This window comes from Pongo abelii, chromosome 14 (genome assembly GCF_028885655.2).
Source record: "Pongo abelii isolate AG06213 chromosome 14, NHGRI_mPonAbe1-v2.0_pri, whole genome shotgun sequence".
In the NCBI taxonomy this organism is placed as follows: Eukaryota; Metazoa; Chordata; class Mammalia; order Primates; family Hominidae; genus Pongo; species Pongo abelii.
The window spans coordinates 108,949,836-108,974,801 of NC_071999.2; the positions used below are offsets into that span (position 1 = coordinate 108,949,836).

At 40.8% G+C, this 24,966-nt stretch overlaps 2 protein-coding genes and 2 long non-coding RNA genes across 11 annotated transcripts in view; 2 read left to right on the top strand and 2 right to left on the bottom strand.

Annotated features, from left to right (window-relative positions):
- The window catches only part of CCDC168 (coiled-coil domain containing 168), a 29,991-nt gene extending 21,409 nt beyond the window's left edge, over positions 1-8,582 (bottom strand). Inside the window, exons 1-3 of one of the 2 annotated variants that reach the window (XM_009248766.3) lie at positions 8,150-8,582; positions 7,992-8,025; positions 7,859-7,901 (exon numbers count right to left, since the gene is read on the bottom strand). In XM_009248766.3, the coding sequence (XP_009247041.2) occupies positions 7,859-7,901; positions 7,992-8,025; positions 8,150-8,380 (308 nt within the window). In that variant the 5' untranslated portion in view covers positions 8,381-8,582. The remainder of the gene's footprint in view (positions 1-7,858; positions 7,902-7,991; positions 8,026-8,149) is intronic. The other variant, XM_054529202.1, reaches the window with a different exon arrangement.
- A 1,249-nt stretch (positions 8,583-9,831) lies between these two features.
- On the top strand, positions 9,832-15,964 carry LOC134759908 (uncharacterized). Its single transcript, XR_010136820.1, has 3 exons — positions 9,832-10,003; positions 10,664-10,765; positions 15,826-15,964. It is a non-coding gene; the product is annotated as an uncharacterized LOC134759908 (long non-coding RNA).
- On the bottom strand, positions 15,516-23,518 carry TEX30 (testis expressed 30). Of its 4 annotated transcripts, XM_003778237.4 has the most exons (6): positions 23,119-23,209; positions 19,437-19,511; positions 18,736-18,966; positions 17,683-17,734; positions 16,674-16,879; positions 15,516-15,979 (listed from the first exon to the last, which is right to left on the bottom strand). In XM_003778237.4, the coding sequence occupies exons 2-6, from the start codon at positions 19,449-19,451 to the stop codon at positions 15,800-15,802; spliced, it is 684 nt and encodes a 227-aa protein (XP_003778285.1). In that variant the 5' UTR covers positions 19,452-19,511; positions 23,119-23,209; the 3' UTR covers positions 15,516-15,799. The 4 variants fall into 4 exon arrangements, with proteins under 4 accessions (XP_003778285.1, XP_002824456.2, XP_054385178.1 ...); XM_002824410.4 differs by lacking the exon at positions 19,437-19,511 and having other exon boundaries at positions 23,119-23,518; XM_054529203.1 differs by lacking the exons at positions 19,437-19,511; positions 23,119-23,209 and adding an exon at positions 22,594-22,939.
- Positions 18,767-21,807, top strand: LOC129049593 (uncharacterized). 4 transcript variants are annotated; one of them, XR_008512812.2, is made up of 5 exons: positions 18,767-18,877; positions 19,343-19,537; positions 19,906-20,269; positions 20,415-20,518; positions 21,589-21,807. It is a non-coding gene; the product is annotated as an uncharacterized LOC129049593 (long non-coding RNA). The 4 variants fall into 4 exon arrangements; XR_008512815.2 differs by having other exon boundaries at positions 20,150-20,269; XR_008512813.2 differs by having other exon boundaries at positions 19,343-20,269.
- Positions 23,519-24,966: the final 1,448 nt, after the last annotated feature.

Here is a 24,966-nt window from a genome sequence, read left to right on the forward strand (position 1 = left end):
AGAAGAATACCAATAGTATAAACTAGCTGTCTACAGATAAATCCAGTTTATGTTAACAGTTCTTTGAGATCAACAGAAAAGCCTACATTTTAGGGAAGCACGTCTCAGTACAATTTTGGGCTGGAGTACTGATCATGGATGATGTGAACTTGCCAACATCCATGTACCTCAAATGATTAGTCTCAGTCTAAGAAGTGCTCAGACCAACAGCATCAGCATCTTCTGGTGTGATGGTTAATTTTATTTGTCAATTTGGCTGGGCAGTGATGCCCAGAGATATGGTCAAACATTATTCTGGATGTTTCTCTGAGGGTGTTTTGGATGAGATTAACATTTATGTCAGTGAACTCTGAGAAAAGCAGATTGTTCTTCCTAATGTGGGTGGGCATGATCCAATCAGTTAAAGGCCTGGATAGAGCAAAAGACTGATACCTCAACCCCCTGACATACTCCAGCAAGAGGAAATTCTGTCAGCAGACAGCCTTTTGACTTAAACTGCACATTTTAGGCTTGCAAGTCACCATAATTGCTTAAGCCAATTCTTTAAAATAAATCTCTTACTCTCTCTCTCTCTCTATATATATATATGTGTATATATATGTATATATATGTATAAATGTATATATGTATATATGTGTATATATGTATATATGTATATATATGTGTGTATATATGTATATATGTGTGTATATATGTATATATGTATATATATGTGTGTATATATGTATATATATGTGTATATATGTATATATATGTGTATATATATGTATATATATGTGTGTATATATATGTATACACACACACACACACACACACATACACATATCCTACTGGTTCTGTTTCTCTGGAGAACCCTGACAATACACCTGGAAACTTATTTGAAATGCATATTCTTTGGTCCCATCCCAGCACTATGGAATCTGACGTTTTGAAGGTGGGGTCAAAACATCTGAGCTTTAATACGCTCTCCAGGTGATTCTGACACATGATAAATTTCGATAGTCACTGTTTGATGCACGAGCAAACCTAAAATCAAAAACTGAAATGCGTATAAACTAGGTCAGATACTTCTAGTAGCTATTTGTTTGGAGGACACAGATTATCTCTTACTTTACTGTAAGTGTGACTTTACTTTTAAATAACCCTCAATCAAAGTAGTGAAGGCCGTATATGAAATCCGTCATGATCTACCTGACCACAAAAATTATTTGTGCTAAACGATTTTACTCACAGAACTGAGAAATAACAATGAAATGCCAAGTCCCACAAATGACTGAATGGACATCCTCTTGACCAAGGGGACCCCAAAGAAATCTTGAAAAATGAATTCCTGACCATGATGGGATGGGAGGTCAGACAGGCCTTATTATACCACCTCCCTCCCTCGCTACCATTAGGCTTTCTTTCCTAAGGGTAAACAGAACAGCCCTTTGGAAAGGCTTGCACCACCCTTGATATCAACCAATGACCTGATGCTGCCCCTCCCTTTCGCTTTCAACAAAGCAACCAGCCAGCATTCCTTCCTGATAAGAGACCACCAACCACAGAGTGGTTCTGCCCAGTCTAGGAAGGATGTGCAGTGGGGGTTTTCATGTCCCCTGCTTCACCTTATGATGTCAGAGGGCCAAAAACTCCACCCTCAGATTATGCTAAAGCATAAAAACATGAGTTCCATGGAGAGGAATGAAGCTCAATTGCTCATGCACACATTTCTCCTTTCGTAAATATTCATGACTCCTCCTACAGCTTATTGACTATGAGTATTATCCACCTCATTCAGTATGATTTCCTGTCTTATTCTTTCTGCCCTCCAATGGCCTGTTTCTGGCTTCTGACAGGAGGCTACACTTCCCAGTCTGTCAGAATGGCTACCCTGCAGGCTGCAACCCTTTATGAACACCATCATTCTTCAGTTGACACAATGAAATCTCATTAATCTGGATTTGGTTAATTAGAATTTGGGGTATTTTAGGCTACATTAATGATTTTGTTTTTTCATAGATAACACAAAAATATTAGGTAAATATTTAAAATATGTTAGTTTTCAAGTTCTCTCAATTTTTAGAGCACTTATTAACCTCTAATATATAGGCTATTTTATGGGCTGAATTGTGTTTCTCTAAAATTCATATGTTGAAGTCCTAACCCTAGTACCTCAGAATGTGACCATATTTGTAGACATGGCCTTTAAACAGGTTATTAAAGTTAAATGAGGTCATATGGGTAGGCCTTAATCCATATTTGGAGATAAGGCCATCAAAAGATGATTAAGTTAACTGATGTCTTTATTTAGAGTGGGGCCCTAATCCAATATGACTGCTGCCCTTGTAAGAAGAGGAAATTTGGACACAGAGACACCATGGACATGCATATACAGAGAAAAGAGCACGTGATGCACATGTGTGTTTATTGCAGCACTATTTACAATAGCAAAGACATGGAATCAACCCAAATGCCCATCAATGATAGACTGGATAAAGAAAATGTGGCACATATACACCATGGAATACTATGCAGCCATAAAAAAGAATGAGTTAATGCCCTTTGCGGGTACATGGATGAAGCTGGAAACCATCATTCTCAGCAAACTAACATAGGAACAGAAAATCAAACACTGCATGTTCTCACTCCTAAGTGGGAGTCTAACAATGAGAACACATGGACACAAGGAGGGGAACATCACACACTGGGGCCTGTCAGGGAGGTGAGGGGCACAGGGAGGGAGAGCATTAGGACAGACAAATACCTAAAGCATGCTGGGCTTAAAACCTAGATGACGGGTTGATAGGTGCAGCAAACCACCATGGCACATGTATACCTATGTAATGAACCTGCACGTGCTGCATATGTATCCCAGAACTTAAAGTAAAATTAAAAAAAAAAAAAAGAAAAGAGCTTGTGAGGACACAGCAAGAAAGTGGCCATCTGCAAGTCAAGGAGAAACACCTCAGGAGAAACCAAGCCTTTCAGCCTCCAGAACCATGAGAAAATAAATTTCTGTTCTTTAATGCCACCTAATTTGTGATACGTTGTTATGGCAACCCCAGCAATCTAATACAGACTGTATACACATCTTTGTTATCTGCCCATTACTTTTAGTATATAGTCTTTGGTAGTAAAGTCTATTCTTCAACTAAGACAAAATTTTGGGTTGGATGATCATGATGTCTACTCTCCAACACCTGTTCTACCTCAGATTATTAGGCTCAGTCTAATATAGTAATCCCATTTCTGAGTGATTAGTTTAGGAATGGGCATGATCTAATCATAATATAAGAAAATGCTGAAGCAGGCAGGGCTGGGTGGCTCACGCCTGTAATCCCAGGTCTCTGGGAGGCCGAAGCAGGTGGATCACTTGACATCGGAGTTTGAAACCAAACTAGCCAACATGGTGAAACCCCAACTCTCCTAAAAATACAAAAAGTAGCTGGGCATGGTGGCATGCACCTGTAGACCCAGCTACTCGGGAGGCTGAGGCAGGAGAGTTGCTTGAACCCAGGAGATGGAGGTTGCAGTGAGCTGAGATTGTGCCATTGCACTCCAGCCTGGGCAACAGAATGAGACTCCATCTCCAAAAAAAAAAAAAAAAAAAAAAAAACCCTGAAGCAAACCATTTCCCAAAATCCAATAATCCAATGTAAGATCAGCAGTTTGCTTTGCTCACTGAGACTATGCCTGGTCAGCACAGTTCTCTCTAATTTCTCATGTCACCTCCTGACATATAATTTACTTGTTATGTTGTCATTTATTGTCTGACCCTCTCTCACTCCCACACCCTGTTTTGTTTGCTAATGAGTCTCAAGGGCCTACAGCAATGCCTGACACAGAGTAGGCAATCAATAAGTATTTGCTGAATGACCATCTCCACCTCCAGGCTTCTGATTGCTAACAACAAACTGACCCAACTCTTTCCTCAATTTCAGTGAGAAAAAAATCTCTCATACACAAACCACCCATATGTGTTTAAAATCATATGACTGATTTTAGTGAAGACTTGGAAGCAGAAGCAGGAGAGAGTTGACTACAGCCATGCAAAGGGCTCCCATTTAAACATTAGGTACGTCTCCCCATTTGTGAGATGCCCTTTGGCCTCTCCCCACCAAGGAATCTTAATTGGCCTTTGAGATTTTAAAAACAACTCCTCATTCTCTAGGAAAAGAGTAACAGTTCTAGAGCCTTGGTAACCAGTAGCAGAACCAGTTGTAAATCAATCAATGGCAATCCTATAGTCATAGTAACAAATAAACACAGAGTCTGCTTTTAAACTGTTTTATCTATCAACGATAACTTCCTTCAGGAAATGCTCTTCTGAAACCAACCAGTCAGTGACAAGTTTAAGCTTTGAAAGTCAGGTGGTTGGTGGCAGACTCTCACTCAAGCATGCATCTATGGGTAAGGCCAACCCTAAAACAAACCATTCCCTAAAATCTGATATAAGGTCAGCCATTTGCTTTGCTTACTGAGACGATACCTGGCCAGCTCGGGTCCCCGGATTTCAGATACTGAGTGGTGGTCTCATCCTTTACGCCACTCAGTCCTAAGCCTCACACCACTACACTTGCAACTCCCTCTGTTCTGCTCCCCTCTGCCCCCCAGCTACCCCCTTTCTCCTTTGTCTCATTTCATAAGCAAGATAAAATCCACTCCATCTCTAATGCAGTAGATTTTAACGATTCTGATGCTTAGCTTCGGCCAATATACCCTTCTATTTCAAAATAATTTATTAAGATGCTGTCCCACTATTTCCAATAGCAAAGACATGGAACCAACCCAAATGCTCATCAATGATAGACTGGATAAAGAAAATGTGGTACATATACACCATGGAATACCATGCAACCATAAAAAGAATGAGCTCATGGCCTTTGCAGGGACATGGATGAAGCTGGAAGCCATCATTCTCAGCAAACTAACACAGGAATAGAAAACCAAACACCGCATGTTCTCACTCCTAAGTGGGAGCTGAACAATGAGAACACATGGACACAGGGAGGGGAACAACATATGCCAGGGCCTTTTTGGGGATGGGGGACGAGGGGAGGAAACTTAGAGGACAGGTCAATAGGTGCAGTAAACCACCATGGCACACGTAACCCTATGTAACAAACCTACACATTCTGTGTATGTATCCTGGTTTTTTTTTTTTAGAAGAAATTTTAAAAAATTAAATGAAATAAAATTATTTGAAGGTGTCAATGGTTAAAAAAAAAACTATGTTCATAGTTCTTTTCCAAAAAAAGAGTTATATATATATTTATATATAAAAATTTATATATATATTTATATATAAAAATTTATATATATATTTATATATAAAAATTTATATATATATTTATATATAAATATATAAATTAATATATAAAATTAAAATATATATATAAATAATTATATTTATATATATTTTTATATATATATATATTTTTTTCCTTTTGAGCTGGAGTCGCTTCGTCTCCCAGGCTGGAGTACAATGGTGCAATCTCATCTCACTGCAACCTCCGCCTCCCAGGTTCAAGCCATTCTCAACCTCCCAAGTCATTGGGATTACAGGCGCATGCCACCGCAGCCAGTTAATTTTTGTATTTTTAGTAGAGATGGGGTTTCACCATGTTGGCCAGGCTGGTTTCGAACTCCTGACCTCCAGTGATCCGCCCACCTCGGCTTCCCAAAGTGCTGGGATTACAGGCGTGAGCCACCGTGTTACACATATTATTTCAACTATTCTTCATAATATTCCTAAGAGGTAATTCTTCTAATCCTTAGTTCGAAAATAAAAAAAAAAAATGGAGTTATAGTGAGTTTAAGTCATTAGCCCAAGGCCATGCCATCATTAAGAGGCAGAACTACAGGGCCGGGTGCAGTGGCTCACGACTCTAATCCCAGCACTTTGAGAGGCTCAGGTGGGTGGATCACCTGAGGTCAGAGGTTCGAGACCAGCCTGGCCAACATGGTGAAACCCCATCTCTACTAGAAACACAAAAAATTAGCCAGGTGTGATGGTGGGTGCCTGTAATCCCAGCTTCTATGGAGGCTGAGGCAGGAGAATCACTTGAACCCAGGAGGCGGAGGTTGCAGTGAGCAGAGGTCGTGCCATTGCTTTCCAGCCTGGGCAAAAAGAGCAAAACTCTGTCTAAAAAAAAAAAAAGAGGAAGAACTATGATATAAAGCTAGACCTTTTTTAACTTTAAAATTTATGTTTTTTCACCATAATATGCTGCTGCCATAGGAGCCATATCTTTTCTCTAATCCTTTTTCTTAACACCACCCCCTAACCTCTTCTTCTCCATGAATTTCCCTTAACGCCCCCTAGAAAGATGCCACCCAAGGATTAACTTCTGTCTAGGCAGGAAGGGAATAATAGGACACAGGGGTGGAAAATCTTTAAAGTGTCCTGATTCTGAAGCTGAAAATCCTTTTTTTCTCCATGTCTTCTTGTGAATTCCTCTTGCCTGTTAATCCTCCGGTTTTGAATTACATGTGAACCTTGGGTCACCATGCACACCTAACCCCTCTAATATCTCAAATGCTGACGCTTGGTCTGTCCATTTGGACTTATTCTGCTTGCACTACTGACATGCTGTAGCTTGTGCTGGCATTCCTGTTCCCAGCTGGCCCTCACAAGGGTTCTACCTACTCACACCTCCAGATATTGTTACAGCTTCCCGAGACACTCACCTGAGAACTAGAGTTGCTAGTACCCAATACTACAATATAGCAACCAGATTAAATGAATAAAGCCCTTTTATACCTGACAAATGAAAGAAATCAGACGAACATTGAGTAATCCTTTGATTCACACAGCGACTAGTCACACAGTGACTAGTGATCTAGCTGAAACACAAAACTGTGCCACTCTTATGTGTAACCACCACTAGTGGTTATTATCTACAGAATTGAATCCAGGTCTTAACATGGTATAGAAAGCCGTTTATGACCTGACTCCTACCTACCTCTTCACATTCATCTTCTACTGCTTCCTGACTCAACCTCAACATTCCAGCAACTCTGAAATAATAGTAATTTCTTGCACATTGCTGCTGTTTCTGTCCGTGTCCTGGAATGTATTTCTTACCCTCCTAAACCTGTGTCCTTTTCGTGCTAACGTTCATTCATCCTTTAAAATTCAGCACCAGCATAACATTCTTCATGAAGCCATTCCCAATGCCCTAGGCGGGCTTAGGTGTCTCCTAAATGTTTTAATATTTCTGTCACTGTGTCACCATACCACCAGGCAACTTTCCTGTATGTATACATCTTCTCCACAAGAATATAAGCTTCTTGAGAACAGAGACTATCTTATGGTTTGAATCCCAGTGTTGGCGTCCACTATATAGCAGATGTCTAATAATTGTTGAACGGATTTCAATTAAAACAATTAAAATATTGATAGCATCAAGAGTTGTGATTATGTCAGTATTTAATCCCTAGCATGGAGATAACGTTACAATTCTGATAAATTCTGATTTTACAAACTCCTTTCATGTCACTCATTCAGCAACCTAGCTCAGTGTTCGCTTGGTCCACAGTAAGTGCTAAATAAATATCTTTTCAGTTGAATTATAAGACCTGGTGTATTGGAGAGAGAGTTAGAGTAGGAAAGCAAATCACTTACCCTCTTCAAGCTTTATTTTCCTTATCTGTAAAAAACTCCCTGCCTTGAAGGATAATTTCAATAATATACGAAAAGTCCTTAACACAGCTTGGAGCATAGCAACCATTTAAAGTAAATGTTAGATTGAATCATGACGTTGAACAGCTAGGAAAACCCTTCTCTGAAATTCAGAAGTAAAGGCAATTTTGAATAGAACACAACCAACCTATTTCATTTAGCTTCAAAATATATATGTGATGTATCGCATACCTTTCTCTTGAAGATGAATTAATAACTGACCAATTTTCTGGAGCTGAATAGGAATAAAAAAGTCACAGTATCAATGAGAAAAGCTCAGGATGAACAAGTTTTATATTAAAATATGAAATTGTATAATACTTACCAAATTTCCTTCTTTTCGGGCAACTGTCTTCCTTCTATTTTAATGGAAAACAATTGTTAGAGGAGTAATCCGAGTATCAAAGTTCAAAAATTTTACAAATTATTCTTACGTCTGATTTTGAAAACTAGGAAAAGGGGAAATCAACCATTTATTCTTACCTTCTGGACATCTGAACCACCCTTTTCAGGAAGTGTGGGCTTCTTCCAAAAGGATGCACAAGCTTTCATGAGTATTATCTCAAAAATAATTCCTAGTAAAATTATAAAGAAAATTGCCACCCAATCATTTTGAATAATCCAGGACTCTAGAAAGTCCCATAAAGTTATGAATGTATTATCTTCCAGTCCACTCCCTACCCCCTTTTTAAAGGAAGAATATTGCTTTGACATTTTAATGTAATATGTGAAAGAGACTGGTGTCTCATTCAGAAGTCCTTGATTTCAGAGGCCCTGAAATATAAAACTTTGGTATGCCCAACTCATAACCATGTGCAACATTTGGCCAGTGCTGCTGGTGTCTTATCAAGTGCAGCAGTGATTGCTCTGGGCCTAAGTTAAGTGAGGTACGTGTCATAGTGGGTATTTAACTGAGCTCATATTAACTTTAGCAATAATGAAAGTTCATAGGTAAGATATGTACAGTGTATAAGTAGTTTTTTTACTAAAATTCAAAAAAATACCTTCTCTTAACTTCATAGATAGCAACATAATTCTATCATGGATTGTCGCTGCCCTATTATACATATACAATAAATTTGGATTGGTAGAAAGCATTTGACATAAACATTTCTATTAACACCAGGAACAATGTATTTTATGCTTCTTTGTGGTAAGGAAAATATAGTCCTTTCTTAGAACGAATATAGATAGGGTTGACAGGTTTAGCAAATAAAAACATTAGATGCCCAATTTAATTTGAATTTTGGAGAACTGTCGAATAATTTTTTTGGTCTAAGTACGTCCCATTGCAACTATGTAGAATGTATGATGACTTGTCTTTTATGGGTCTGATTTTTTTCTTAAAATAGAACACATTTTATATTTCTTTTTGCTAGCAGGGTCTGTTGGCACCATTTCCCTTCAACAATCTATTGATATGCTGAAAACTAAAGTGTCTTTGGAATAACCTCCTGGTGAATTTCCTTTTCACCTGTCTACAGTGATTTCAAGGAGCTACTTGTGATGTCCTTTCCGACGTCAGAATTAAGGGTGGGGCAGAGGCAGATGTAAGTACAGTACTGCCCACTCCCCTTCAAAGTCTAGTGGGTAGGCCTGGAAGCTTATTGAGCAAATACAATTTTAGTCACAAGTAGACAGGATAGTCTGGACTAGTAATGAAAAATGTTAACACTACCTTGGATTTAGAGTACTCTTCCTTTGAAGGTGTAATTAATTAATACTTCCTTTGCAGATGTAATTCATTAATGCTTCATTTTTGTTTTGTTTTTAGTACTTCACTTATCCAAGGTAGGTTAAGCAAAGAAGTATTATTCATTGCACTGAAGTATTATTCATTACATTGAAGTAAACTGTTCAGGCCTCTTCTGTCACATCAGTTTAAATAAGTGCAACAAAGATTCAGCTGGGCGAAGTGGCTCATGCCCATAATCCCAGCAGTTTGGAAGGCTGAGGTGGGTGGATGGCTTGAGCCCAGGAGTTTGAGACCGGTACTGGGCAACATAGGTGGACCTCCGTCTTTACCAAAAATTTAAAAATTAGCCAGGCATGGTGGTATGCACCTGTAGTTAGTCTCAGCTACTTGGGAGTCTGAGGTGGGAGGATTGCCTGAGCCTGGGAGGTGAAGGCTACAGTGAGCCATGATCCTGCCACTGCACTCCCATCCTGGACAACAAAGCAAGACACTGTCACAAAAAAAAAAAAAAAAAAAGAGAAAAGAAAAAGAAAAAAGAATTATCAGCTCGTACTGTCCCTGAACATTGGAGATCAAGAGATCAATGACATTCTAAATGTTGGAATTTACAGTCTTCCAGTCTCCTGGACCACAACGTACAGGTATTTATAATCTTTATTTAAGTATAACTCCTATCTTGAATTTTGTCTTCGCAAAGAATCGCCCTTTAGTAATGCTTGGTAGGTCTTCATTGGCTCTGAAAGAAACTTCAGCAATTCCTCTTGATTTTTCTAGAACTATGGTAAAGTATACCTTCCCCGTACTCCCCTGCCCACAAAGACAATTGAGGTGATTTTAGTCTCCTGGGTTTCCCCATAAAATTCAAGCAGCTGGGCCAGGCGCAGTGGCTCATGCCTATAATCCCAGCACTTTGGGAGTCCGAGGCAGGTGGATCACCTGAGGTGAGGAATTCAAGACCAGTCTGGCCAATGTGGTGAAACCCCGTCTCTACCTAAAAATACAAAAATTAGCTGGGCATGGTGGCAGGTGCCCGTAATCCCAGCTACTCGGGAGGCTGAGGCCGGAGAATCGCTTGAACCCGGGGAGGCGGAGGTTGCAGTGAACCGAGATCGCGCCATTGCACTCCAGCCTGGGCGACAACAGCAAAACTCCATCTCAGGAAAAAAAAAAAAAAAAAAATTAAGCAGCTGGAAAAATACTCAGTTACTCTCACCTACTTGCAGAAGTTCTCTAAATTACTTAATGGTAACTATCTTAAAAGGGATTTATTGTTTCAACATTTTCTTCTCTCTAATTCCTAGATCTTTCCAAGCTTTAAAAGGTACTGAATCCCTAATTAGTATTCCACTGAAGAGCTCTTAAGGAACTGAAAAGGAACTGCTGCGTACCACTCCTGCTGATGGGTAGGTTTACATAGGGGTAAGTATTATCCCTCTCCAGGGCTTTGTCATGTTTGTTACTTATGTCCCTACTACTAACAAAAGTATAATTATCTATTTTTCAGCATAAATGCTTCTGTCCCTTGGACTAGAAACCTCTTAGACCAATGTCAAGTGAACAGCATCAAAAGTAAATGCTAAGCAAGATTTACTTGCTTACAGAGTAAAAAGAAAAAGAGTATCAGAGAAAGCCTATTACAGTAATAAAACATAGACACTACAAGAAAACACGAGGAAAATTCTATTAAAGTTTTTTTTAAACTTCCTATTATATTTACCAATGTTACCATCTTTGAATTATTTTGACATTATGAACTTGGTTTTTGTTCTTTACTTAACAGGAAAAAGTCCCAATATTAGATATATAAAACAGCAACATAAAGCCAGAGATTGTTCAAAATTGTTAGAAATTCTTTCTGTAAATATCTTAGTTTAATACATGTGTTGAATAATAAATGTGTAAAGCACTGAACAAGGAACCAAAACGTGCTTTAACACGTCTTTTTAACGTTTTGTTAACATCTTTGTTAACATTTAACAATGGTGGGGAAAAAAATTCCCAAACTTGAAGGAATTTGTAATGAAAGTGAGATGGAGATATTAATAACTTAATGAGAAGGTAGAGTTCGGTTAACACAGAAAGGAGGAAGATATTACAGGGGTTTGAGGAGAGATACTTGGTTTGGGGTAATTTCAAGGGAATCTGCAAAGAGGGGAAAAAAATTTTTCCCCCTACTCATTTGGATTTGGTAGCAGGCAAAGATGAACAAAGAAAGTAGGAAAAAGAGTAAGAAATACTTCTTCCATTTTATAAACATTTATATAGTCCATGTTAGCTATAGCACAGTTACAGGTGTGAAGTCTGGGAAAAGAAGGCTAAAATGTTGACAGAGCCCTACTCTGGAGCCACCTTCGGAGATCTAACAGTTTTTGAGTTGGAAGTATCAACTGGTGTATCAAAGCAAGGAGACAATAAAATTGGAAAATCAATTAGGCTACTGCACTGATAGATGAGAATTGATAAGAGTCTGAATTAGAGTGATGGTAGTGTAAAAAGAAGAGTAAGAGACTGAAACCCAGGATTTAGCAACTAAAAGGAAGCAAATGGCTGGGTGCGGTGGCTCATGCCTGAAATCCCAGCACTTTGGGAGTTAGATTGCTTGAGCCCTGGAGTTCGAGACCAGCCTCGGCAACAAAGCAGGACCCTGTTCTCTACAAAAATATTTGAGACCCTGTCTCTCTAAAAAAAGATAATTTAAAAAAGTAGCCAGGTGGAGTGGCAGGCGCCTGTAGTCCCAGCTACTTGGGAGGCTGAGGCAGGAGGATCCCTTGAGCCCAGGAGTTCAAGGTTGCAGTGAAGTATGATAATGCCATTGCATTCCAGTCTGGGTGCCAGAGTGAAATTCTGTCTCAAAAAAATAAAATTAGGCCAGGCGCGGTGACTCGCGCCTGTAATCCCAGCATTTTGGGAGGCCAAGGCGGTCGGATCACTTGAGATCAGGAATTCGAGACCAGCCTGACCAACATGACGAAACCTGTCTCTACTAAAAATACAAAAATTAGCTGGGCGTGGTGGCACACACCTGTAATCCCGGCTACTCAGGAGGCTGAGGCACGAGAATTGCTTGAACCCGGGAGGCGGAGATCGCGCCACTGCACTCCAGTCTCAAAAAAAACCCCCAAAAAACAAAGAACAAAAAACAAACTAACATAATTTAGAAAAGCAAATGGATCAAGGAGGGGGATGGAAGAGTTAATGGTGAGGGAGAAAGGATTTACAGATAATCCCAAATCTGGTTTGTCTAAGATGAGGTTTCCCAACGTGGGCACTATTGACATTTTGGACAGGATATTTCTTTGTTGGGGCTGCAGTACTGTGTATTGTAGGATGCTTAGCAACATCCCTATCTTCTACCTACAGAATGCCGGTAGCACGCCAACCCTAGTTGTGACAATCAAAAATATTTCCAGACATTGCCAAATATCCCCTAAGACAGGGGTCCCCAATCCCCGGGCTGCAGACCAGTACTGGTCTGTGCCCCACTATGAACCAACAGCAGGCAAGCCAGCATTACTGCCTGAGCTCTGCCTCCTGTCACATCAGCTGTGACATTAGATTCTTATAGGAGCAGGGAACCTTATTATGAACTGTGCACATGGGTGATCTATAGGTTGTGCGCTTCTTATGAGAATCTAATGACTGATGATCTGGGATGGCACAGTTTCATCCAGAAAACATCCCTACCCCCCACCACTTCCACCCCAGTCAGGTGGAAAAATTGTCTTCCATGAAATGGGTCCCTGGTGCCAAAAAGGTTGGGGACCACTGCCCTAAGGGGTAAAGGTCTCCTCTGGGTGGGGAGCATTAGTTTAGGTGAGGGTTTATGAGGCAGGAGAATAGGGTCTGGAGGCAGGGAACCTAAGACCGATTCACCCTGACTTCCTACAACTAAGTTGATAGGAAAACCCCAACCTTCCACGCCTAAGTAACAAAAAGACCAGAGGCTACTCCCTTTGCAACCCCCCACCTTTTCTGTGCAGCAGATGGAAAATTGCAAGTTGGTTGCAAAATTGGTTGCTTTCTGCAAACAGACGTTTGCATGGGAGTGTAACTTTGTAACTTCACTTCAGCCTCTGACTGGTTGCTTTCTGCAACCAATCAGACTGATTGTGGGCCACCACTTCATTTACATGGGGTGAACACCAAGTAGACAATGGGAAACCTCTAGAGGGTGTTTGGGCCCCAGAAGATTCCTTCTCCAGGGCCCTTGAGCCGCTGCTTGGGCCCACTCCCACACTGTGGAGTGTACTATCATTTTCAATAAATCTATGTTTTCTTTGCTTCACTCTTTCCTTGCTTTGCTGTGCATTTTGTCCAATTCTTTATTCAAAACGTCAAGAAACTGGACAACTTGCAGTCAGGACCCTCTTAGTAAGAGCTATGCCATTAATTAGGGCCTACCAGAAGAGGTGCCAGAATGGCTCTTTGATTATAATCTCGAACTTGAAGGGGCTGAACATTTTCCTGCAAGGCGTGGTAAATCTATGGAGGAGAGCAGATGTGACCTTTTCCTAAATGTTCGTTTCAGCTGTAGATATATCATTCACGTCTTTCTCTAGGAGTTCTGTTCCCCAAATATGGCTAGCTATACAGTCCTCAAATGTCAAGCCATTACATCAATAAGGAACAGTAGTTTCTTATAGAAAACTCAGGGGAAAATCAACTTTAAATGATCATCTACCTACATTACCCCTATATTTGATGTAGTCTTTGGTCATCATATTATGCCTATAGTTTAATTTTGCAAACGCAAATATTGTAAATTGTATAGCCTGGTCAGTAGCCTTTTAAATGTTTTGTTGTACTCTAACATTATGTAATAAGTTGTCTTTTGTGTTTTCCTTGTCCCATTAGTTTTACTTCTGGTTCACAATACTTATGTTCCTCAATGACTTATAGTGGTTAATAGACCAGTGATTCTATCTTCTTGATAGTTTTGGATATTTTTTATGTTTATAATCTTTTGATATTAGTAGTGTTTTAAAATTTCAAATGTTATTGTTTACTTATACAACATTCTTAAAAATTTAGGTTCAGGAAATGACTTAGTCAAAAATATCTATTATAAATACTAACAGGAATTTTAAACTTATAGTTATACATTACTTTATTCTATAATGTGAAAGATTTGGACATTATTACCTAGGTTTTCCTTCTTTTTGTCATATTTGGAAAAATAATATTTTAAATCTACTGATTCCATCAGGGCAGGAGGAATAAGGGGCCTCAAAAATCTGCAAGCTGCCCAGGCCACTTGAGGCTATTTTAATGGCCTAACATTAAGAGTAGTAGGGAGGATATACAAAAGATTTACTATAAAGAAACACTTCTTACTACAAACTGCTATTTAAATTTAACATCAGCCTCATCACCTTTTGTGAATTTTACAGGAAATACAGAAACTATGTTCTTTATATATAACTCAATACCATTCAAGCTTGAGATCAGGTGACAGCTGAACTTTCCAAGGCAAAATTAAGTGCCCCAACTGCATAGATATAGCAAAGATGTTAGTACTACAATTTAGCAATTATTTCTCTCTTTATTCAGAGTGGTCTATTGATTTTACACACTATGTTGTATTTTTGAGACACAGTCTCACTCTGTCGCCCAGGCTGGAGTCACTACAGCCCCCACTTCCTGGGTTCAAGCAATTCTTCTACCTCATCCTTCCAGTAGATGGGACTATAGATGTGTGCCACCATACTTGGCTAATTTTCGTATTTTTAGTAGAGACAGGGTTTTGCCATGTTGGCCAGGATGGTCTCAAACTCCTGGCCTCAAGTGATCCGCCCGCCTCAGCCTCCCAAAATGCTTGGATTACTGGCGTAAGCCACCGTGCCCAGCCTCACACACTATGTTGTAAGCTCCAAGTTTTTATTCATCTTTGCAAACCCAATGAAGTTTGCCTGTAATAAGCCTTCAGTGAACACTTCTTGAATTAAAGATCTTCATTTCATTCTAAAAAGTCTTCAGGGTCCCCATATTTGAAACATATGTCCACTCCTATCCTTTCATTGAGATTTATTAAAAGATAAGGTGAAGAGATGTGTGCATTCTATAAATCTGACTAGATTAACCATGTTTTCCTTTTCTGAAGATAACCCTGCTCTGCAAAATTTCTCAGCTGCGTATCAATAAGACAAAAGCACCTTTGTAACAAAATTCAGATGTTTAATTTTTTTCAAAACTTTACTAATGAAAATAAATTATATGTAGACCACCTTCAATATTTTTACATCATCTTTATACAACTGTAACAGTGCTTTCAAAAGACATTTTGTGAAGGACATTAATTTCACATTTAAAACGTGTTTCAAAAATAAGGGAACATTAAAGAACATCAAATTAGTCTGAAATATATCTCACAATGCTGAGAGGCATACTCTTCTTTATCAAATTAACTGTATGTGTACTCAGGATAACATGGCTTTTAACTAATGACATTTCTTGTCCATTTCAGTAATTTCTTGGATCCAAAACAAAATCTGTGTATTTATTTCTTTGAAAACATCATTTGTCGACCGTCCTTTCACTGCCATGGAATGATTTGCCTTCTCAATCCAGTGGATTTTATGGGGAGCTTGCATTTTCTGCGCCACTTTCTCCAACAAATTCTAAAGAGAAAAAGAAGAGGATACTAGACTAATGTTCTGTTGATATTTAATAAAAGGTCCTCTCTCCCCCGCCTATACTGGCATTCATTCCCAAGTATTCATTAAATGCTTTCTCACAGACAACTTTCTAGGCAATAGAATGTGTGAGGAAATGTCCGTAAAAGTGGCAGTCCACTTCTCTCAGCTGTAGCAGTATCAGATCAAGCATTCATTACTAATAAAATGTTAAATAAATTGGAATAAAAAAATTTCTTCCCCCAAAAATCTTTTTCCCGAGCAAATTATATGCTCTGGGGAATACAAAGTTGTTTCATAATATTAGACTAATATTTAGTAATGTGTAGACATTGCCAACCCTTTCTCAAGAATCAATTTTATAACAAATAATCTGCCTGAATGTTGAAATGATTAAAAAAATCTACAGTGTAGTAATCCCCAAATCAGATGATTCAGATATTAATCCTTCATTTTCCAAGTAAGAATCATATTTACCAACTCTATTTCCAGGGAGACAAATTTTGTCACTATACTTATATTTTTAGATTCTCAAAAGCAACAGAGTAACCAAGACACAAAACTAGCATTAGTCAAATTAGCAATTTTTAAAAGAGACTGCTGCCAGAAGTATCTTGCTCCCAAGATATTTCTGCCTCTCATTCTCTTTCATTCACACAAACATTGAGTTATAATTCACCTTTTCACACATTTCATCTGCTGAGCCTGACACAAACAGTACAGGCTCTTTTAAACGAAAGAGGTCTTCATCTCTGAGTTTATGCTGCTGCTTTGGATGGTGCAGTGGGTAAGAAATACAAATGAGACCCCGAACAAAATCATCACCATCATCTGGCTCAATGTGACACATTACAGAAGCAGCTGCTCTTGAGCCCATTGAACGACCTAAAATCAATTAAAATTAAGTTCAGTTTGAAATATAAACTTTCACATAAAGTAGCAGTGATGGTGTGGCAAATTGGATCTTTTACTATTCATCATATCTGTTTACCAACAAATTAACTCCAAAAGGCAGCAATTACCAAGTTGCAATACCAGGCCAGGCGCGGTGGCTCACACCTGTAATCCCAGCACTTTGGGAGGCCTAGGTGGGCAGACTGCCTGAGGTCAAGAGTTTGAGACCAGCCTGACCAACATGGCAAAACCCTATCTCTACTAAAAACACAAAAATTAGCCGGGCATGGTGGTGCACACCTATAGTCCCAGCTACTTGGGAGGCTGAGGCAGGAGAATCGCTTGAACCCCAGAGGTAGAGGCTGCAGTGAGCCGAGATGGCACCACTGCACTCCAGCCTGGGTGACAGAGCAAGACTCCGTCTCAAAAAAAAAAAAAAAAAAAAAAGCTAAAAAGCTAAAAATTGATCTTAAGTCAAATGCTAAAAAAAAAGGCAATTATTTTTCTGAAGAACACTTAAAAGGACAAGGACAATCATTCTAAAGGAATCATCATATGCAAGAGGATGATTCAGGGATATGAATAAAAGGAGTGAAGCTCAGATTATAATACATACACATGAGGTTCAAGTTTGCTCTAAGTATATAAAGTGCTTTAACATTAAAAAGATGACTTACCAAAACAACAAAAAAATCCTTAAATTAGCTTCCTATGATCAACTAATTTTAATTCTCCATTACCTATTCCTATATTAAAACAGGTAATTAACAAGTATTCACAAGTATTGCACTTACCTCCAAGAAAAACACCTGCAAGTTTGTAGTCTCCTGATGTCTTCAGGTAATTCTAGAAAAATAAAAAAAATCATCAGTTCTTCACCTACAAAATATTCCACTGGAAAGGCAAGATATATTGTTTCTCATCATTACTGAAATGTATGAAAATCTATGCAAAGATAACCAGAAAATCTTAAGGGATTTTTCTTAAAAGAGGTAAGCAGTCCTTCCTCTTCTGGTCATGCCTTCACTATTAAATCACATGTTAGGTAATACAGGCAAATATGTGAGAAAAAAGTCAACCTACCTTTACTAAAATATTTAAGCACTAAACTATTTTTTAGAGAATAAATTATTTTTTAAAAAGGCCAGCAAAGGCTTCCAACTAATACCAAATTTGATAATGTTAACATCTAAAGTTCTAAAAAACTTAAATAAGCTTGAAATTATTTAGATCAGGGGCGTTCAATCTTTTGGTTTCTCTGGGCCACAGTGGAAGAACTGTCTTGTGCCACACATAAAATACACTAACACTCATGACACTTGATGAGCTTGAAAAAAAAATTGCAAAAAAAACCTCATAATGTTTTAAGTTTACAAACTTGTGTTGGGCCACGTTCAAAGCTGTCCTGGGCCATATGTGGCCCATGGGTTGGACAAGCTTGATTTAGAGAAACTTTAGTGTTATCCAGGATTTTAAGCAAGGTTTCTAAATAACATATCCAGAAAACAGTATCATATTTATACATGCATAGTATGGTAGATGAAATATTCTAGAATGCCAAAATGATGTGATGAAGTTACATAATTCCAGTGAGAAAAATCATAAGTAGCTTCCTTGGCAATATCACGGAGGAACATTTATGATGTAAGCATTCATCTCCATGGAAACTGATGACAAGGGAAATCTGATGACTAAAAAGCTTTCATGTACTGCTGAGTTTTCTAAGAATACATTCATTCAAAGATTTTTTAAATTAAACCAGATGACTACTAATAAAATTTATCTTACATTTATTAAGGATTTCAAACAGAATTCTGTTATAGGTAAATATAAAGAAATTTTCTTACCAAAACTGATTTATACGCCTTAATTCTATGTACAATATTAAGGCCTTTACAGGTAAATCTCAGGCAGAAAAACCCATGAGATGCAAGATGGGATGCCAGTGACATCAAATGAGGAAGATTCATATCTCCTGATGCTCCATGTGTAAGAACTATTCCATATGTTAAGCTCTTGTTAGGTACCAAACAAACGGCATCTAGTAATTTATTTCCAAAAGGTATTTTTAATTTAACCTGGAATTCAAGAGAATAAAGGGATCAAAAATTACTTTCTTGCCTATTAAGACAACTGAACAGCTATATATATGTTTGCTCTGTGAGGCTCATAATTCAAGTCATAGCCTCCAAATAAAAAGTAGTGATATTAATAATAGTATTTAAGTGCTTACTGTGTCAGGTATTATTATAAGTGCTTTATATGTATTAACTTATTTCACCTTTCTAACAATTCTATGAGGCAAGCACTAACATTATCCCCATTTTATAGATAAGGCACAGCAGATTAAGTAACTTGCCCAAGGTTATATAGCCGCTAGCTAGGATTTAAACTCAGGGTAGTCTGCTCTAGATTCCTTGCTCTTAACCACTTATGCTATACTGCCTCCCACAGTGAAAGTTGAAAATAAGATTACTCTGAAGCCACATAATTACAAACAAACAAAAAACCAGGAACCCTGAAGATGCAGAACATACAAAAATATTACCTCTGTATGACTCATTTTCACTGTTGAATAACAAACTTAAAGTGCATTTACATCTGAGAAGCAAAGGACATCTCCCTGAAAAGAAGATTCTGTTGTGAAAGGTGAGTTGGCAGACATGGATATGACACAAAAACTATGAATGAACACATTCAGTAGCTAAAATAAACATTTAGAATTACTTCCCTAAAATCTGGTGTCTTTACATGTACATTTTTCTATGGGCACTCAGAATTGGTTAGAGGGCCAGGTGCAGGGTTGGTAGATGTTATAGAAGATAAAACAAAGGTGATACTTTGACATGGAAACTGTAAGGTAATTCATATCAAAGTAGGATGTTGTATCTTGGCAAAAAATGATAATGTAAAAATGTATAAATACACATTTTTGTAAGAATCTTCATTCTAAACCAACTATCCTAAACTTAATTTTTCAGCATCTTTCCATTAACCCATTTTCTTCATCATTATAGTTCCCATGCCTACCCATCCACATCTTGTCATGGAACTTCACGGTGCTGCCAGAAGGCAGAGTATATACGTCTTCATCCTGTTTACTTTGGACTTGGCTAAGTAACTTGTTTTAACTAATGGAATGTAGGTAGACATTTCAATGTGTGACTTCTGAGCTGAGGCATGGCAAACTTCCAGAAGCCCTTTTGAACTTTCACCCTCAGCCATGAGAAAAACATGTTCTAGGTGGTTTTGCATTTTCAGCCTGGGTCTCAAAATGAAGACACATGGAACAGATCTGAACCCAAAACTGAAGTATGGAGTCCAGACTAGTCTAACCAAGATCTGAACAACAGCTGATCTGAAGATCCATGAGCATGAAATGTAAGCCACTGAAATTTTGGGGTTGTTATGTAGCATTCCTTCCTATGTTAAGAGCTCTTGTATTGTTTAGGATATTACCAACATCAGGATCTCCATTACTCACCCATTTTTCCCATTAACATTTATTTATTCATTCATTCAACAGGTTAACAATAACATGGTTTAAAGTTCAAAAGGTACCAAGAATATGTAGTGAAAAAGTCTCACTCATTCCACTCTTGACTTGCCATTAGATGCCACTCTCCAAAGGTAGCCAATATTATCTGCTTCTTACTTATCCTTCCACATAGCACTGTACTTATTTTCACACGAGTGTAAGTGTATTTATAAGATAAATTCCTGGGGAAGGAATCGCTGTGTCAAAGGGTTTGTTCATAATTTACAGAATTTTTTCATAGAACTTCCTGAGTTGAATACATTTCATTTTTCAATAGGTATCATGTGCACACGGCACATAAAAAAATGTAAACAGAAGTCAAAGTATTTGTTCATAATTTACAGAACATTTTTTTCATAGATCTTCCTGAGGTGAAGAATACATTTCATTTTTGAATAGGTATCGTGTGTACATGGTACATTTTAAAAGACAATGTAAACAGAAGTTTCCTCACACTCTTCCCCCAGCCACTAAGTTCCTTTCACTTCCTAGAAACCACCATAACCAACTTATTATGTACCTTTCCCCATCTGTGTGTGTGAGCATGTAGAATTCTCTTATTTCAGCCTGGAGAGCATTAGTCTGATCTGACTGCAAAAGTTTTGGAAGTTGAGTAAGATAAAGGAGATGAAAGCCTTCAAGCTTCAGTGTCCCTATCTTCATACATGCAGCCCCATAATTATGCCTGGGTTTTTCAGTTCAAAGATCCTTTGTTTTACTTTCTCAAGAGAATAAGCCTCCATCCAGTCTTCTAACAAGGGGAAAGGCAGTCACCCAACAGCGTGAAATGGGGAAGGGGATCTGGATATCCAATTGCTTCTCAGATTTCACCTAAATCATCTTTCTTTAAGCTCCTTACACCCACCTTCCGCACCACACCACCTTCATTCCCAGTACCACAGCTGTCCAGTGCTGCCAGTTTCTGTACAGTTTGAAGATTCTGCGGTTAATACAGGGTTTGCTAAGACATAAATATTTCAGGGCCCGCTATTTGATTGCCAGCGTTTCCTTTCCTATTCTCCCATTGCTGGAGGTTTATGTTTGTTTTTAAATACCCTTAATGTAAGTTTAGTGAACTTCATGAAGGAGTAAATTTAGATGCATGTAAACAACCTCTATCTTAATTTAGAATGCTTCACTATTTTTTTTTTTTTTGAGACAGGTTCTCCCTCCGGCGGACAGGCCGGAAAACTGAGTGGCGCAATCATAAGCTCACTGAATCCTCTAACTCCAGAGCTCAAGCTATCCTCTCGCCTCAGCCTCTTGAGTAGGTGGGACTACAGACGCTCACCACCACGCCCGCTAATCATTTTTAAATGTTTTTGTAGAGACGAGGGTCTCCCTATGTTTCGCAGGCTGGTCCTGAACTCCTGGGCTCAAGCGATAACCCCTGCCTTGGCCTCCCAAACCGTTGGGATCCCAAGGCGTTTGCCACCTCTCCCGGTCTGCTTTACTACTTTTCAGGACTTCACGATGCACAGTGTGTTCTTCACGGCTGCTGCACACATGCTGGTTTTCTTCAGAAACACGGAAAATGCCCCATAATACAATCCCCAAGCAACCTGCTCTAGGTCATCTGGGTTTGTTTTTTTTTGAGACAGAGTCTTGCTCTGTCCCCCAGGCAGGAGTGCAGTGGCGCGATCTCGGCTCACTGCAACCTCCGCTTCCCGGGTTCAAGAGATTCTCCAGCCTCAGCTTCCCAAATAGCTGAGATTACAGGCGTCCGCCACCGCGCCCGGCTAATTTTTGTATTTTTAGTAGAGACGGGGTTTCACCATGTTGGCCAGGCTGGTTTTGAACTCCTGACCTCAGGTGATCCACCCGCCTCGGCCTCCCATCGTGCTGGGGTTACAGGCGTGAGCCACCGTGCCAGGCCACTGTCGTCTGGGTTTTCACCTCTGGCTTTAGGTTCAGAGAGGGCAGGGTTTGAAGCCTGGCCCTGCCTCAGTGCCCTCAACAGCGATGGTGAAGATGACCGGCTAGAGGTGCTGCGCTCACGAAACGCCAGCGCTAGTGGCGTCCGCAGCGCCGGCTCCACCGACTGGGCGGTCGGCGGAGTTCTAGGACAACTCCTACTCACAAGGGCTGGGCGATCACCTCCCACGCCACGGGACGGAGACGCCACAGCCCCTTCAACTTTCAGTTACAAACGTTCGTGCCCTGTTACCTTCACAGCATTACGCTGGCTGTCGTGGGGCAAACAAAAACGTTGAGTCCGAGTCTTACAAGGGGTCGGGTCAACAACCCCAGCAAACATGGAGAAAAAATTCAAAGCGGGTCTCACGGGCGTGCGGGGCTCGGCGGCGCTCGGGAACGGGATCCGTTCTCTCCGCAAATGCGCGCTACCGGGGCTGCGCCGCGGGCCGCCCCGGACGACCCCTCTCAACTACGAGGCTGCTTCGAGCCAGTCACCCGGGACTGGCTGACGTGGTCCAGGTTGGCTCCGTCCGGCTCTCCCCGCCCGTACCAACCCCACATTCCGCCCTCCTACCCGGCAAAGCGGACGAAGCCCCCACCGGCTGGTGCCCGCGGGCACCGAACTTAGCGGAACGCCTCCCGGCTCGGACCAGACGCCCCTGAGAAGTGACGCCCGCGAGCCTCAAACGCCTCAGGCGGGCCTGCCGGGTGCTCTCCCCGTCTCCCAGGAAGCCGCCCGTCGGCCGGCGGCGCCAACCGCCACCGCCGCACTTACCCGGGAAGGCAAAAGTGGCCGCGGGCACCCAACCGCCGTCACTCCCTTCAGGGAGCCGACTAGCACGCTCGAAGCGACCGCCTCGCCTGCCCCGCCACAGCGTTCGGCTACGACGCACGCGCGCGCAGGCCACGCCCCCGGGTGCGCGGGCCGGGCCGCAGAGCACGCCGGGAGCGTGAGTCTCCCAGCCCGCCACATCCCAGGGCTGTACGCGCGGACGAGCGGAGCTAGGGGAAGGTGCCAGGGTGGCCGCCGCCTCAGTAGCACGCGGATGGCTTGGAAAGTCAGCCCCCGTTTCCGCCTCACCCAGGATTGCTCCACTCGGGGCCTTTCCGCATCCCAGCCACCACTCCATTCCGAGGCGCGATCAGCTCTGACCAGTCTCTTCCTCACACCCATAGTCGATTCGTTAGTCCCGTTAAGGTCAAACGCTGACAGAATCCAACCGCTTCGCACACTTCTACATGGGGTCAAGCCCCCTGTTATCTTTGCGGGGATGATTGTAACAATCACTTAAATGGTCGCTTCGTACCATCTTGCCCCCGCCTGGGCCTTGTCGGCGACGCCGCAGCCACGTGGATGCTGTGGAAGCCTATCCCCCCGGATCTTCCAAAGGCTCCGCGCTCATTGCCAAAGCCAGCGGCCAGCAGTGGCCTAGGCTGTTGCACGCGATCGGTCCCCCACATCTCCCCTCTCCATCTGGCTCCTTTCCCAGGAGGCCCAGGGCAACCCACACTTCGCTGTCCTCACCACCACCCACCAGGCGGGACCCCACGACGACCGGCTTTTGTCCTGGCTGCTCCCTCCCAGCGTGGGCCGCATCTCCTCGGGGTGGGCAGGGCACGTGGTTTTCACAGCGAGGCCTCCCCTGATCGCCTCCCCTCTTTCCTGTCCTTCCCCGGTCACCTCACGAGCTATGGATGTATCTGTGTCTCCTCACTGCGCTATAAGCTCCCAGGTAAAGACAGGGTTGCTTTTTGTAAATTTTTGTTTTAACTGTGAACCTCTTGTGTATGAATAATGCTCAGAAAAAAAAAAATTTCTTAAATGAATGAATCTTCCCCAAGCCCAGTGCAGTTGGCACCTGTCCTCTTTTCTGTCACGGTACCTACAAGGAAATACGTTCCACAAAACCGCATAGTCACTGTCATTTATCACAAGTGTTTCCCCAAATTACAAAGTCTTAATACTTCTTTGGCTCCTAATTTTTTAGCTGTGTTTTTTAAAAAAATTTCTTTACATGCCATAGAATTCACTCATTTGAAGTGTACCATTCAATGATTTTCAGTAATTTTAAAACCATTTGCAACCATCACTATAATTTAAGAACATTTCCATTATCCCCCTGAAAAGTATGTGCACAGTTACAGTTGAGGTAGGAGATCAGCAGGACTTTCCAAGCACTGATCACCACCTGCTGAGCAAAACAAGATCCGGTCAGAACAGGATGCCCTAAAAAAACGGCCAAAACTGCCCTAAAGAAACAGGCCCAAGCCAGCTAAAACCAAGATGGCGACCAAAGTGACCTCTAGTGCCCTCACTGCTCATTATACACTAATTATAATACATGAACATGCTACCACACTTCCGCCAGCACCCTGACAGTTTACGAATGCCATGGCAATGCCCAGACCTTACCTTATATGGTTTAAAAATGGAAGAATCCTCAGTTCCAGGGGAACTCCCCACCCCTTTTCTAGAAAATTCGTGAATAACCCACCCCTTATTTAGCGTACGATGAAGGAGTAGGTGTAAATATAGCTAGCCAATGGCCGGGCGCCCTGGCTCATGCCTGTAATCCCAGCATTTTGGGAGACCAAGGCGGGGTGGATCACCTGAGGTCAGGAG

Excerpts from the sequence above, each read along its gene's own strand:
- TEX30 (XM_002824410.4), bottom strand. The coding sequence starts at position 23,517 with ATGGGTGTGAGGAAGAGACTGGTCAGAGCTGATCGCGCCTCGGAATGG. Across the intron at positions 17,735-18,735 it reads AGGCGTATAAATCAGTTTTG|AATTACCTGAAGACATCAGG; the intron begins GTAAGAAAATTT and ends TTATTTTTCTAG. Across the intron at positions 16,880-17,682 it reads TGCAGGTGTTTTTCTTGGAG|GTCGTTCAATGGGCTCAAGA; the intron begins GTAAGTGCAATA and ends AATTGATTTTAG.